The sequence below is a fragment of the Phyllobates terribilis genome, unplaced genomic scaffold (genome assembly GCF_046119375.1).
Source record: "Phyllobates terribilis strain yellow unplaced genomic scaffold, ASM4611937v1 Scaffold_72__1_contigs__length_7157903, whole genome shotgun sequence".
Taxonomy (NCBI): domain Eukaryota; kingdom Metazoa; phylum Chordata; class Amphibia; order Anura; family Dendrobatidae; genus Phyllobates; species Phyllobates terribilis.
This window is the reverse complement of record NW_027362832.1, coordinates 5,499,940-5,515,449: the sequence shown is the minus strand read 5'-3', so window position 1 is coordinate 5,515,449 and position 15,510 is coordinate 5,499,940. Positions and strand designations below refer to the sequence as shown.

The window sequence follows — 15,510 nt, the reverse complement described above, 5'->3', positions numbered from 1 at the left end:
CAACTTTTTTCAATTTTACCCCCGTGGGATATATATTTTACCCACACACTTTGGAACTCTCCTGGGGTACCCTCACACATATTATTCCCTCATTTAGTGGATATTTTCACAAAAAAGTGAATTTTTCAAAAATCCAGAAAAGTGGCTGAAAACGACTTAATATCAAGGAATCATTGGGCGAATCACTCTGGAACTGAAATCGTAACGCTCACTGACATTTGCCCTATCTGAAAGTCTGATAAACGCTGGAAAAATGACTAAGTCCAAAAAAAAATTTTCTTTCAACTTTTTTCAATTTTACCCCCGTGGGATATATATTCTACCCACACACATTTGGAACTCTTCTGGGGTACCCTCACACATATTATTCCCTCATTTAGTGGATATTTTCACAAAAAAGTGAATTTTTCAAAAATCCAGAAATTGGCTGAAAATGGCTAAATATCAAGGACTCATTGGGCGAATCGCTCTGGAACTGAAATCGGAACGCTCACTGACATTTGCCCTATCTGAAAGTCTGATAAACGCCGGAAAAATGACTAAGTCCAAAAAAATATTTTTTTTTAACATTTTTCAATTTTACCCCCGTGGGATATATATTCTACCCACACACATTTGGAACACTCCTGAGGTACCCTCACACATATTATTCCCTCATTTAGTGGATATTTTCACAAAAAAGTGAAATTTTCAAAAATCCAAAATATTGGCTGAAAACGACGAAATATCAAGGACTCATTGGGCGAATCGCTCTGGAACTGAAATCGGAACGCTCACTGACATTTGCCCTATCTGAAAGCCTGATAAACGCCAGAAAAATGACTAAGTCCAAAACAAAATTTTTTTTTCAACTTTTTTCAATTTTACCCCCGTGGGATATATATTCTACCCACACACATTTGGAACTCTTCTGGGGTACCCTCACACATATTATTCCCTCATTTAGTGGGTATTTTCACAAAAAAGTGAATTTTTCAAAAATCCAGAAAATTGGCTGAAAACGACTAAATATCAAGGAATCATTGGGCGAATCGCTCTGGAACTGAAATCGGAACGCTCACTGACATTTGCCCTATCTGAAAGTCTGATAAACGCCGGAAAAATGACTAAGTCCAAAAAAATATTTTTTTTTAACTTTTTTCAATTTTACCCCCGTGGGATATATATTCTACCCACACACATTTGGAACACTCCTGAGGTACCCTCACACATATTATTCCCTCATTTAGTGGATATTTTCACAAAAAAGTGAAATTTTCAAAAATCCAAAATATTGGCTGAAAACGACTAAATATCAAGGACTCATTGGGCGAATCGCTCTGGAACTGAAATCGGAACGCTCACTGACATTTGCCCTATCTGAAAGTCTGATAAACGCTGGAAAAATGACTAAGTCCAAAAAAAAATTTTCTTTCAACTTTTTTCAATTTTACCCCCGTGGGATATATATTCTACCCACACACATTTGGAACTCTTCTGGGGTACCCTCACACATATTATTCCCTCATTTAGTGGATATTTTCACAAAAAAGTGAATTTTTCAAAAATCCAGCAATTGGCTGAAAATGGCTAAATATCAAGGACTCATTGGGCGAATCGCTCTGGAACTGAAATCGGAACGCTCACTGACATTTGCCCTATCTGAAAGTCTGATAATCGCCGGAAAAATGACTAAGTCCAAAAAAAAAATTTTTTTCAACTTTTTTCAATTTTACCCCCGTGGTATATATATTCTACCCACACACATTTGGAACTCTTCTGGGGTACCCTCACACATATTATTCCCTCATTTAGTGGATATTTTCACAAAAAAGTGAATTTTTCAAAAATCCAGAAAATTGGCTGAAAACGACTAAATATCAAGGAATCATTGGGCGAATCACTCTGGAACTGAAATCGTAACGCTCACTGACATTTGCCCTATCTGAAAGTCTGATAATCGCCGGAAAAATGACTAAGTCCAAAAAAAAAATTTTTTTCAACTTTTTTCAATTTTACCCCCGTGGGATATATATTCTACCCACACACATTTGGAACTCTTCTGGGGTACCCTCACACATATTATTCCCTCATTTAGTGGATATTTTCACAAAAAAGTGAATTTTTCAAAAATCCAGAAAATTGGCTGAAAACGACTAAATATCAAGGAATCATTGGGCGAATCGCTCTGGAACTGAAATCGGAACGCTCACTGTCATTTGCCCTATCTGAAAGTCTGATAAACGCCGGAAAAATGACTAAGTCCAAAAAAATATTTTTTTTTAACTTTTTTCAATTTTACCCCCGTGGGATATATATTCTACCCACACACATTTGGAACACTCCTGAGGTACCCTCACACATATTATTCCCTCATTTAGTGGATATTTTCACAAAAAATTGAAATTTTCAAAAATCCAAAATATTGGCTGAAAACGACTAAATATCAAGGACTCATTGGGCGAATCGCTCTGGAACTGAAATCGGAATGCTCACTGACATTTGCCCTATCTGAAAGTCTGATAAACGCTGGAAAAATGACTAAGTCCAAAAAAAAATTTTCTTTCAACTTTTTTCAATTTTACCCCCGTGGGATATATATTCTACCCACACACATTTGGAACTCTTCTGGGGTACCCTCACACATATTATTCCCTCATTTAGTGGATATTTTCACAAAAAAGTGAATTTTTCAAAAATCCAGAAATTGGCTGAAAATGGCTAAATATCAAGGACTCATTGGGCGAATCGCTCTGGAACTGAAATCGGAACGCTCACTGACATTTGCCCTATCTGAAAGTCTGATAATCGCCGGAAAAATGACTAAGTCCAAAAAAAAAATTTTTTTCAACTTTTTTCAATTTTACCCCCGTGGGATATATATTCTACCCACACACATTTGGAACTCTTCTGGGGTACCCTCACACATATTATTCCCTCATTTAGTGGATATTTTCACAAAAAAGTGAATTTTTCAAAAATCCAAAATATTGGCTGAAAACGACTAAATATCAAGGACTCAATGGGCGAATCGCTCTGGAACTGAAATCGGAACGCTCACTGACATTTGCCCTATCTGAAAGTCTGATAAATGCCGGAAAAATGGCTAAGTCCAAAAAATAATTTTTTTCAACTTTTTTCAATTTTACCCCCGTGTGATATATATTTTACCCACACACTTTGGAACTCTCCTGGGGTACCCTCACACATATTATTCCCTCATTTAGTGGATATTTTCACAAAAAAGTGAATTTTTCAAAAATCCAGAAATTGGCTGAAAAAGACTAAATATCAAGGACTCATTGGGCGAATCGCTCTGGAACTGAAATCGGAACGCTCACTGACATTTGCCCTATCTGAAAGTCTGATAAACGCCGGAAAAATGGCTAAGTCCAAAAAATATTTTTTTTCAACTTTTTTCAATTTTACCCCCGTGGGATATATATTTTACCCACACACATTTGGAACTCTCCTGGGGTACCCTCACACATATTATTCCCTCATTTAGTGGATATTTTCACAAAAAAGTGAATTTTTCAAAAATCCAAAATATTGGCTGAAAAAGACTAAATATCAAGGACTCATTGGGCGAATCGCTCTGGAACTGAAATCGGAACGCTCACTGACATTTGCCCTATCTGAAAGTCTGATAAACGCCGGAAAAATGGCTAAGTCCAAAAAATATTTTTTTTCAACTTTTTTCAATTTTACCCCCGTGGGATATATATTTTACCCACACACATTTGGAACTCTCCTGGGGTACCCTCACACATATTATTCCCTCATTTAGTGGATATTTTCACAAAAAAGTGAATTTTTCAAAAATCCAGAAAATTGGCTGAAAATGACTAAATATGAAGGACTCATTGGGCGAATCGCTCTGGAACTAAAATCGGAACGCTCACTGACATTTGACCTATCTGAAAGTCTGATAAACGCCGGAAAAATGGCTAAGTCCAAAAAATAATTTTTTTCAACTTTTTTCAATTTTACCCCCGTGGGATATATATTTTACCCACACACTTTGGAACTCTCCTGGGGTACCCTCACACATATTATTCCCTCATTTAGTGGATATTTTCACAAAAAAGTGAATTTTTCAAAAATCCAGAAAATTGGCTGAAAACGACTAAATATCAAGGAATCATTGGGCGAATCACTCTGGAACTGAAATCGTAACGCTCACTGACATTTGCCCTATCTGAAAGTCTGATAAACGCTGGAAAAATGACTAAGTCCAAAAAAAAATTTTCTTTCAACTTTTTTCAATTTTACCCCCGTGGGATATATATTCTACCCACACACATTTGGAACTCTTCTGGGGTACCCTCACACATATTATTCCCTCATTTAGTGGATATTTTCACAAAAAAGTGAATTTTTCAAAAATCCAGAAATTGGCTGAAAATGGCTAAATATCAAGGACTCATTGGGCGAATCGCTCTGGAACTGAAATCGGAACGCTCACTGACATTTGCCCTATCTGAAAGTCTGATAAACGCCGGAAAAATGGCTAAGTCCAAAAAATAATTTTTTTCAACTTTTTTCAATTTTACCCCCGTGGGATATATATTTTACCCACACACATTTGGAACTCTCCTGGGGTACCCTCACACATATTATTCCCTCATTTAGTGGATATTTTCACAAAAAAGTGAATTTTTCAAAAATCCAGAAAATTGGCTGAAAACGACTAAATATCAAGGAATCATTGGGCGAATCGCTCTGGAACTGAAATCGGAACGCTCACTGACATTTGCCCTATCTGAAAGTCTGATAAACGCCAGAAAAATGACTAAGTCCAAAACAATATTTTTTTTTCAATTTTTTTCAATTTTACCCCCGTGGGATATATATTCTACCCACACACATTTGGAACTCTTCTGGGGTACCCTCACACATATTATTCCCTCATTTAGTGGGTATTTTCACAAAAAAGTGAATTTTTCAAAAATCCAAAATATTGGCTGAAAAAGACTAAATATCAAGGACTCATTGGGCGAATCGCTCTGGACCTGAAATCGGAACGCTCACTGACATTTGCCCTATCTGAAAGTCTGATAAACGCCGGAAAAATGGCTAAGTCCAAAAAATATTTTTTTTCAACTTTTTTCAATTTTACCCCCGTGGGATATATATTTTACCCACACACTTTGGAACTCTCCAGGGGTACCCTCACACATATTATTCCCTCATTTAGTGGATATTTTCACAAAAAAGTGAAATTTTCAAAAATCCAGAATATTGGCTGAAAACGACTAAATATCAAGGACTCATTGGGCGAATCGCTCTGGAACTGAAATCGGAACGCTCACTGACATTTGCCCTATCTGAAAGTCTGATAAACGCCGGAAAAATGGCTAAAGGCCCTGTCACACATAACGAGATCGCTAGCGAGATCGTTGATACGTCACGGGTTTTGTGACGCAACAGCGACATCGCTAGCGATCTCGCTACGTTTGACAGGTAGCAACGATCAGGCCCCTGCTTCGAGATCGTTGATCGTTACAAAGCTCCCTGGACCATTCCTGGGTCGTTGCACTCCCGCTGGGCAGTGTGCATCGCTGTATTTGACACCTAGCCAACGACCTCGTCCAGCGATTCAGAACTGAGACACGTAGGCGTGTATAAATTGGACTATTCCGTGCCCCTCGTCCCCGATTGGTGGTCGCTACGGCGTTCTCATTTCCGGACGCGCATAAAGAAGGCAACAGAATAGCGATTCCGTCCTTTGTTTCTGACCTCGTGCTTATTGCAGATCCTACCAGAGTTCTCCGGGCTGCTAATATCCGTTCATTGGACTAGTGTTGATTTTTGCGGATCATTGCAGCGTTCTCCAGCTGTGACTCCGCTTTGAACATATCAGACATCTTTAGTAAGGTAGGTATTGTTTGAGGTCTCAGATGCGTTTCCATTTTTAATCTTTTATCACACATTTACTAATTATCTGTTATCTTTGCTTTCCAGGGAGGGAGGGCTTGGCTTCTATTTGTATATATATAGATATATATATATATCTATATATATCTATATATATATATATATATATATATATATATATATATGCTTTTGTATGGGCAGATATTTTAGGGGTCTCATGCACATGCACCCACACAGCGCATTTTCTGTCATGCTCACTAACAGAATGGAAGATGGTTTTCCATGATATTTTTTATATACGGTTTCAATACTTGTGTTAATTGTTTTGTTGAAAGTGTTCTCATCTTTTCATGTTATGTTTGCAGTTTGCACATCATGGACGACGGGCAGTGTGCTATTGTGGTTGCTGCATTGCTGTTTGAGGAAGCTCGGCGTCAAGATGAGGCACGAGAGCTACAGAGGCGTTCCAAACGAAAGCGTCGCATGTGGACCAGAGAGTGGCTGCAGAAGAGGTCTGAATTGTCCCACATGCAACTTGTAAGAGAGCTTCAGGAGAAGAATCCTCATGATTTCCGCAACTATCTGAGGATGTCAGAGGAATCTTTTAAAGAGTTATTGGAACGAGTTACGCCACGTATTCAACGGAAGGATACAGCGATGCGTGCTGCCATTCCGGCAGATGAAAGATTGGCAGTCACACTGAGATTCCTGGCCACCGGACGCTCACTCCAAGACTTGCATTTTTCTGCAGCCATTTCAAGGCCCATGCTCAGTGTTCTAATCCCGGAGACATGTAATGCAATTTACCACAGTCTACGTAGTTACATACAGTTTCCCAACACGGAGGAGGAATGGAGAAAGATTGCCTCTGATTTTGAGCAGCTGTGGCAGTTCCCTAACTGTGGTGGGGCTTTGGACGGGAAACATGTCCGAATCACTCAGCCACCAAATAGCGGATCCTATTTTTATAATTATAAGGGCTATTTCAGCATCATCATGATGGCCCTTGTTAATGCCAATTACGAATTTATAAATGTAGATGTTGGCATGAACGGCAGGGTTTCTGATGGTGGTGTTTTAGAGCACACACTTTTTGGAGAGCGATTGGACAACTGTGACCTACACTTGCCTCCCAACTCAAAGACTACAGGTAACCTTAATTTTGTTTTTGTCGGCGATGAAGCCTTCCCACTTCATCCCAATCTTATTAAACCGTTCCCCCAAAAAAGTCTTACCCAGGAAAGAAGAATTTTCAATTATCGTTTGTCAAGGGCACGTCGTGTTGTCGAAAATGCCTTCGGTATCATGGCCAACCGCTTCAGAGTTTTTCACACGCCAATTAACATGAAGCTTACATCAATAGACTCTGTTGTTTTGGCCTGTTGCACACTTCACAACTTTCTTCGTCGACGTGATGCAATTACGTACTGTCCGCCTGGCTTCGTGGACTCTGTGGACCTAGCCAATGGGGAAGTGGAGCTCGGTGAATGGCGTTCAAACGATCCTGCAATTGCAGGCCTTCAACCAGTGGGATATGGCAGAAACACCCAGGATGCGAAGACCTGCCGCGACAACTACTGCCAGTATTTTAACGGTCCTGGTGCTGTTACTTGGCAACATCATAACTTATAGTGGGCAACTACTGACAATTATACACTACTTTCAGTTTTGTATTGATTTGTGTAATAAACTGTGTTTAACTTTGCAAAAGATTTGTTTATCATTGTTTCTATAGTAAGGGCCCGTATACACATACGTGTACTCCAGGGGCGGACATAGGAATCATGGGAGCTCATAGCAGAAGTTATAATTGGGACCCCCCCCCACAAAAAAAAAAAAAAAAAAGGAAATAATTGTTGGGGACACAGAAGAGCAGATCCCACAACCTTCCAGCCTTTCTTCCTTTCTGAACTCCTAAATTACTCTTTCATAGCCCCATAAAAATGGGATGCCAACAAAAGTGTCCCCCTTAACACAGTATGATACCCCGATGGTGACTTCCTCCTTTTTAGCCTCCACATGCACAGTGTAATGACCCTAATGTATCACATGAGCCATGTATGAGGGAGGTGGAGTCGGAGTAATGGAAATTGAGGAGTCGGTTTGGCTTATCGACTCCGCAGCCCTGTATACCAGGATGTACACTTATATACAGATAACCAGCTATACACACACATACTCACAGACACAGAAGTATGCATATCGACATAAAAATATAGATACATATTTCTACATAAAACCACCTAAACACCAGTGTTCCTGTGTGACCGTCACAATAGAGACACTGCTGCGTTCTACAGATGTCGCATTATCAATACAGCGTCTCTAGTCCGACACGCTAATAATTAAAGTCACAATAGGGTTCTCTAATAAACCGCGGGTTTATTGGCGACGTTCATGCGTCGTGGGCGTGGTTACCGATGTTCATGCGTCGTGGGCGGGTCTAACGACGTAGTTGCGGCCTAGCTTATTAAAGAGCATTATGGCATCCAGGGTCAGGGCATCTCCTTGGGGTGATGCTGAGGTGTGCTACCTTGTGGAGCATCTGGATGCACTTGATTATGAGTGCCATGTGCACTCTGAGCATCCAGTGCTCCATAAGCAGGCGGTGCTGCAGAGGATCGGTCGGGGCCTGTTCCGGAGATTTGGAGTGCAGCGCTCTGGTACACAAATCCGGAAAAAGCTGGCGGACCTGAAATATAGGTCTGCCGACCGAATCGTCAGCATCCGGTCACGGTCCCTGCCCCGCAGTGGTGAGTGGTTTTAAAATATGTTAACACAATATATGGCAGCACATTAGTTACAACTGCAATCACCTTAGGTATCTAATGTTATTTGTTTTCCAGCACCTGCAGCCCCAGAGCCCCCAAGGGAGTCACCTCCAGCCCTGGAGCCCCAGCAGCATTCCTCTACCAGCTCACCAGCATCACTCCGTGATATAGGTGCAGCTTCATCTTTCGGTAATGCTTTGACATAACATACGGTCCATACAACTTGGAAAGTGTAGGGCTGTCATGTACTATTAAGTGTTGTGTCTTTCTCTAGCCGGTGGTGCCAGGGGATCCGGGTGGTCCTTAAGCTCGTCATCATCCGAGCAACCTGAAAACCGTAAGTGTTAAATACCAAACATGTACCTGATAGGCTGTGTGCCCACGATGTGTTTTTTAAGGTGTTTCTGCAGCGTTTTTGCTGCTGTGGAAACGCATTAAAAGCGCATGGTAGAAGGTCTGCCATGTTCCCCAATGATAATCCGCATGTGCTATGCACATGCTGCGGAAATTTCCGCTGCACATTATCATTGCGGAAAAAAACGCAGCACTACCAATTATTTTGCATAAGGTGGTTTTTTTGCGCCGCCATTGACTTGCATTATAATGCGCCAATTCCGCAATACTGCATCTGTACTTGCGTAATTAGCGCGTTCTAATGTGTGGATGGTACCCGGGAGTGGTGCATCGTGGGCACATAGCCTTAATTTGATGAATGTACAGAATTATTGGACTTTTAAGTTTAACTATTACCTCCGTAGAAATCCCAACACTACAAGATCTCCTGGCGTCACAACGGAGACTGAGTGAAGAGATCCACCAGCACGGAGTGATGCTGGCAAGATTTGTGGCAGCCCATGACCGTCACGGCAGCCAATAAATTATTTTTTGTTATGTAGTTGATATTATTTGGTTGGTTATATTTTTTTTATTTTTATAAAAAAAAATTAGTTTATATCCACTATTGTCTACACTTTGTTACATCTAATCCTATCCTGTGTGATACTGCCTGACGGGTTGTGTATCTAATCCTATCCTGTGTGATACTGCCTGACAGGTTGTGTATCTAATCCTATCCTGTGTGATACTGCCTAAAGAGTTGTGTATCTAATCCTATCCTGTGTGATACTGCCTGACGGGTTGTGTATCTAATCCTATCCTGTGTGATACTGCCTGACGGGTTGTGTATCTAATCCTATCCTGTGTGATACTGCCTGACGGGTTGTGTATCTAATCCTATCCTGTGTGATACTGCCTGACGGGTTGTGTATCTAATCCTATCCTGTGTGATACTGCCTGACAGGTTGTGTATCTAATCCTATCCTGTGTGATACTGCCTAAAGAGTTGTGTATCTAATCCTATCCTGTGTGATACTGCCTGATGGGTTGTGTATCTAATCCTATCCTGTGTGATACTGCCTGACGGGTTGTGTATCTAATCCTATCCTGTGTGATACTGTCTAGAGAGTTGTGTATCTAATCCTATCCTGTGTGATACTGCCTGATGGGTTGTGTATCTAATCCTATCCTGTGTGATACTGCCTGACGGGTTGTGTATCTAATCCCATCCTGTGTGATACTGCCTAAAGAGTTGTGTATCTAATCCTATCCTGTGTGATACTGCCTGACGGGTTGTGTATCTAATCCTATCCTGTGTGATACTGCCTGACGGGTTGTGTATCTAATCCTATCCTGTGTGATACTGTCTAAAGAGTTGTGTATCTAATCCTATCCTGTGTGATACTGCCTGACGGGTTGTGCATCTAATCCCATCCTGTGTGATACTGCCTAAAGAGTTGTGTATCTAATCCTATCCTGTGTGATACTGCCTGACGGGTTGTGTATCTAATCCTATCCTGTGTGATACTGTCTAAAGAGTTGTGTATCTAATCCTATCCTGTGTGATACTGCCTGACGGGTTGTGTATCTAATCCCATCCTGTGTGATACTGCCTAAAGAGTTGTGTATCTAATCCTATCCTGTGTGATACTGCCTGACGGGTTGTGTATCTAATCCTATCCTGTGTGATACTGCCTGACAGGTTGTGTATCTAATCCTATCCTGTGTGATACTGCCTAAAGAGTTGTGTATCTAATCCTATCCTGTGTGATACTGCCTGATGGGTTGTGTATCTAATCCTATCCTGTGTGATACTGCCTAACAAGCAGTGCAGGGGCAGTAAAGCCCACTCCAAAGTCGGCTTTCACACCTTCCTGCTTATTGATGTTATCAGCTGAAGTTGTGTAGGGGCAGGAAAGCAGTCTGAAGTAGGCTTTCATTGCCGCCTACTTATTGATGTTATCAGCTGAAGTTGTGTGGGGGCAGGAAAGCCGTCTGAAGTCGGCTTTAATAGCCGCCTGCAAATTGATGCTATCAGCTAAAGTTGTGGGGGCATGAAAGCCATCTGAAGTCGGCTTTAATAGCTGTCTACTAATTGATGTTATCAGCTGAAGTAGTGTAGGGGCAGGAAAGCCGTCTGAAGTCGGCTTTCATTGCCGCCTACTTATTGATGTTATCAGCTGAAGTTGTGTGGGGGCAGGAAAGCCGTCTGAAGTCGGCTTTAATAGCCGCCTGCAAATTGATGCTATCAGCTAAAGTTGTGGGGGTATGAAAGCCGTCTGAAGTTGGCTTTAATAGCTGTCTACTAATTGATGTTATCAGCTGAAGTAGTGTAGGGGCAGGAAAGCCGTCTGAAGTCGGCTTTCATTGCCGCCTACTTATTGATATTATCAGCTGAAGTTGTGTGGGGGCAGGAAAGCCGTCTGAAATCGGCTTTAATAGCTGTCTACTAATTGATGTTATCAGCTGAAGTAGTGTAGGGGCAGGAAAGCCGTCTGAAGTCGGCTTTCATTGCCGCCTACTTATTGATATTATTAGCTGAAGTTGTGTGGGGGCAGGAAAGCCGTCTGAAGTCGGCTTTCACAGATGCCAGCTAATTCAAGAAGAAGAGAGAAGAGGAAAGAATAGGAACATAGTATGAAAGCTATAAGGAAGACCTAACATGTTGATCCAGAGGAAAGCAAAAAAAAACCATGCTCCGTTTTGGGAAAAAAAATTCCTTCCTGACTCCACATACGGCAATCAGACTAGTTCCCTGGATCAACGCCCTATCAAGAATCTAGTATATACAACCTATAATCTGAGTCAGACTCATGGTGCATGGTATGGCAGATCATTGCCATACCGTGCACCATGACTATGACCCCAAAGACTAAAAGAAGGGAAGTAGGAAGAGGAGGGGAAGAAAACCAGCTGTGAAGAAGACCAGAGGACACAGGGAGAAGACAGGTGATAAAGCCTGGAGCCGGAGGAGGAGAAGGGGAGGAGGTGATCACCAGCAGAGAGCAGGGATGGGAATAGACGGTAGAGAATGGAGGGGAGGGAACGGAGATTGGGAAGGGATCGGAGGGCAGGGGTGAGGGGTCCCACCCTCGGGAAGAGGTAAAGCAGAAAATAAGGCAACCAAAAAACATTTTTATTTCAATCAGGAATATCAGAGGGCGATCAGAGGGCAGGGGTAAAGTTAAAAAAGAGGACAATAAACCTTTTTTTTATAAACAAACAAAAATATAAACAATTTTAACAATTTAAATAAGTATTAAATTAACAATATTTACAAAATGATAAAAAAAAATTGAAATGAAACATCACTACAGTTCTTCATATCGATTGCCTGTATTTGTGTATCCGTGCCTGGGAGAAACAAAAGAATCAGAACACATGGGATACTGTGGGGGGGGGGCAAGGCTTTGTGGACGCCGGATCCTCTGCACTGGTGTGCTGTGAAGTGGGTCCGGCCTATGGGTCCAAGAATCTTGTTGAAAATGGCCAGGGTCAATCAGAGTATGTACAGTAGACGTTTCATTAAGTTCACCGGCTGCCGCTTTATTTAAAGTCTCAAACATGACCCTTTCTGCATGCGCCCTCTGTCGGTCATCCAGCCTCTGTAGTCTCTCGCCAGCATATGTTGCAAAGCTGTCCCGCTTGGCCTGGGTCTGCAGAAGTAGAATCTTGTTCGCCAGAGATACTAGATCTGGCGATGGCGGCAAGCTGGCCTTTCTTTTCCTTGATTTTCTCTGTCGCCGAGGCACAAGGTCTTCACTTGTAGAGGCCATAGGGTCTTCATTCACCGATGCCATAGGTTCCTCATTCCTTGACATAACACTCGCCTCCTCCATACCACGTTCCGTAGCCGAGATGTCGTCATCTTGCCGATGGTGCTGTGGGAACACAAAATTAAAGTTAAGATTTGGTTACAACATCCAGCAGGTATGTTATGACCAGCATGGTCACTAAAAAAACAAATATGAGGGGCGGCTAAACTATGGCATGTACATTGAAAGTATAAATGCTATTTACAGGGAAGCAAAGAAGGTACTTACATCTTCAACAGGGGAGTCAGTCCGTATGTTGGGGTCTTCTTCCGGGGTCGGCCGCATCGTACACGCCATTCGTCGAGGTAGCTCCTGGTCACGGGTGAAGGCAAGCAAATCATAATACCATAATGTCGGCACATAAACCTCATCTGTGCCGGTACCTGACTTCTTTGATTTCTCCACCCGGTTGAGTTCTTTCTTATATACGGTGCGTAGACCCTGGATCTTTCTCTTCACCAGCTCTTCATCCACCTTCTCGTTGGGGCCATGCCTTTTAAAGAGGGAAATCAATTGCTGGTAGGCCTCCCTCTTTTTCTCTCTATTGCAGTAGTCTGTTGATTTTATTTGCCAAAGGCACGGCAGGGAGCGGTACAGGTCAATCATTTCCCTCACAAACTCTTCACTTTTGAAAGCCATCTGAAAAAGTTAGCAATACAGTGAGCATACATGAAACATTTTAAAACAAAGTAAAAAATACTACACACCATTTGCTGACCAAAAATGGCGTCCAATGTATAAGCAAATGTATACTTATTGAGTGTGATAAAAATCCACTAAAATAACTTACCGTGGAAACAAAGCGATACAGTGCCTGAAGAACCCAAAAGTCAATGTTCAGTCACAGCTGAAGAAAATCCACAAATGAATGGAATCACAGCAGTAGAACGCAACTAGGATCCCAAAATCAGGACGCTGACAAGGCTTCAACAAATCCCAGATGGACGAAACTTGCCCGGAGAACACTGCTACGATCCGAAAGCAGAGCGCAGATAGAAACAAGGGAGCGGAATTGCCCCAACGTCGCCTTTTTAAAAAAACCCGGCCGCCAATCAGAACGCAGTAGCGTCCACCAATCGGAGATTAGTGGGCGCGGAAAGGTAATTTTATGCACGCCTTTCTGTCACAGTACAGTCCCTCAAAGTGTGTATCGTTGAGTGTGGATCGTTGAAGTAGCTGCTGTGTGACAGCGTCCCAGCGACCAACGAGATCGTTAGTTAGATCGCTGGGGCGGCCGAAATCGTTGGCAAGTTATACATGTTTGACGGCTCCCGAACGATCTCTCCAGCGATCTCAAAACTGTGACGTAGTAACGATCTCGCTAGCGATCTCGTTATGTGTGACAGGGCCTTAAGTCCAAAAAATAATTTTTTTCAACTTTTTTCAATTTTACCCCCCTGGGATATATATTTTACCCACACACTTTGGAACTCTCCTGGGGTACCCTCACACATATTATTCCCTCATTTAGTGGATATTTTCACAAAAAAGTGAATATTTCAAAAATCCAGAAAATTGGCTGAAAACTACTAAATATCAAGGAATCATTGGGCGAATCGCTCTGGAACTGAAATCGGAACGCTCACTGACATTTGCCCTATCTGAAAGTCTGATAAACGCCGGAAAAATGACTAAGTCCAAAAAAAAATTTTTTTTCAACTTTTTTCAATTTTACCCCCGTGGGATATATATTCTACCCACACACATTTGGAACACTCCTGGGGTACCCTCACACATATTATTCCCTCATTTAGTGGATATTTTCACAAAAAAGTGAATTTTTCAAAAATCCAGAAATTGGCTGAAAATGACTAAATATCAAGGACTCATTGGGCGAATCGCTCTGGAACTGAAATCGGAACGCTCACTGACATTTGCCCTATCTGAAAGTCTGATAAACGCCGGAAAAATGACCAAGTCCAAAAAAAAAATTTTTTCAACTTTTTTCAATTTTACCCCCGTGGGATATATATTTTACCCACACACATTTGGAACTCTCCTGGGGTACCCTCACACATATTATTCCCTCATTTAGTGGATATTTTCACAAAAAAGTGAATTTTTCAAAAATCCAGAAAATTGGCTGAAAATGACTAAATATGAAGGACTCATTGGGCGAATCGCTCTGGAACTGAAATCGGAACGCTCACTGACATTTGCCCTATCTGAAAGTCTGATAAACGCCGGAAAAATGGCTAAGTCCAAAAAATAATTTTTTTTAACTTTTTTCAATTTTACCCCGTGGGATATATATTTTACCCACACACATTTGGAACTCTCCTGGGGTACCCTTACACATATTATTCCCTCATTTAGTGGATATTTTCACAAAAAAGTGAATTTTTCAAAAATCCAAAATATTGGCTGAAAACGACTAAATATCAAGGACTCAATGGGCGAATCGCTCTGGAACTGAAATCGGAACACTCACTGACATTTGCCCTATCTGAAAGTCTGATAAACGCCGGAAAAATGGCTAAGTCCAAAAAATAATTTTTTTCAACTTTTTTCAATTTTACCCCCGTGGGATATATATTTTACCCACACACTTTGGAACTCTCCTGGGGTACCCTCACACATATTATTCCCTCATTTAGTGGATATTTTCACAAAAAAGTGAATTTTTCAAAAATCCAGAAATTGGCTGAAAATGGCTAAATATCAAGGACTCATTGGGCGAATCGCTCTGGAACTGAAATCGGAACGTTCACTGACATTTGCCCTATCTG

At 41.5% G+C, this 15,510-nt stretch overlaps 1 protein-coding gene across 1 annotated transcript; it reads right to left on the bottom strand.

The window, feature by feature from the left end:
* Window positions 1-8,170: 8,170 nt before the first annotated feature.
* Window positions 8,171-13,402, bottom strand: LOC141194472 (uncharacterized). Its single transcript, XM_073662401.1, has 3 exons — window positions 13,010-13,402; window positions 12,401-12,847; window positions 8,171-8,197 (listed from the first exon to the last, which is right to left on the bottom strand). Exons 1-3 carry the CDS (start codon window positions 13,385-13,387, stop codon window positions 8,171-8,173), a joined length of 852 nt encoding a protein of 283 aa, XP_073518502.1. The 5' UTR covers window positions 13,388-13,402.
* Between the last annotated feature and the right edge of the window lie 2,108 nt (window positions 13,403-15,510).

What these genes read in the sequence shown, in the direction of transcription:
- LOC141194472 (XM_073662401.1), bottom strand. Translation starts at nt 13,387, where the DNA reads ATGATTGACCTGTACCGCTCCCTGCCGTGCCTTTGGCAAATAAAATCA. An exon ending in CTGACTCCCCTGTTGAAGAT is followed by an intron (nt 12,848 to 13,009) that starts GTAAGTACCTTC and finishes GTGTTCCCACAG; the next exon opens with CACCATCGGCAAGATGACGA. An exon ending in ACCCACTTCACAGCACACCA is followed by an intron (nt 8,198 to 12,400) that starts GTGCAGAGGATC and finishes TTTAATTATTAG; the next exon opens with CGTGTCGGACTAGAGACGCT.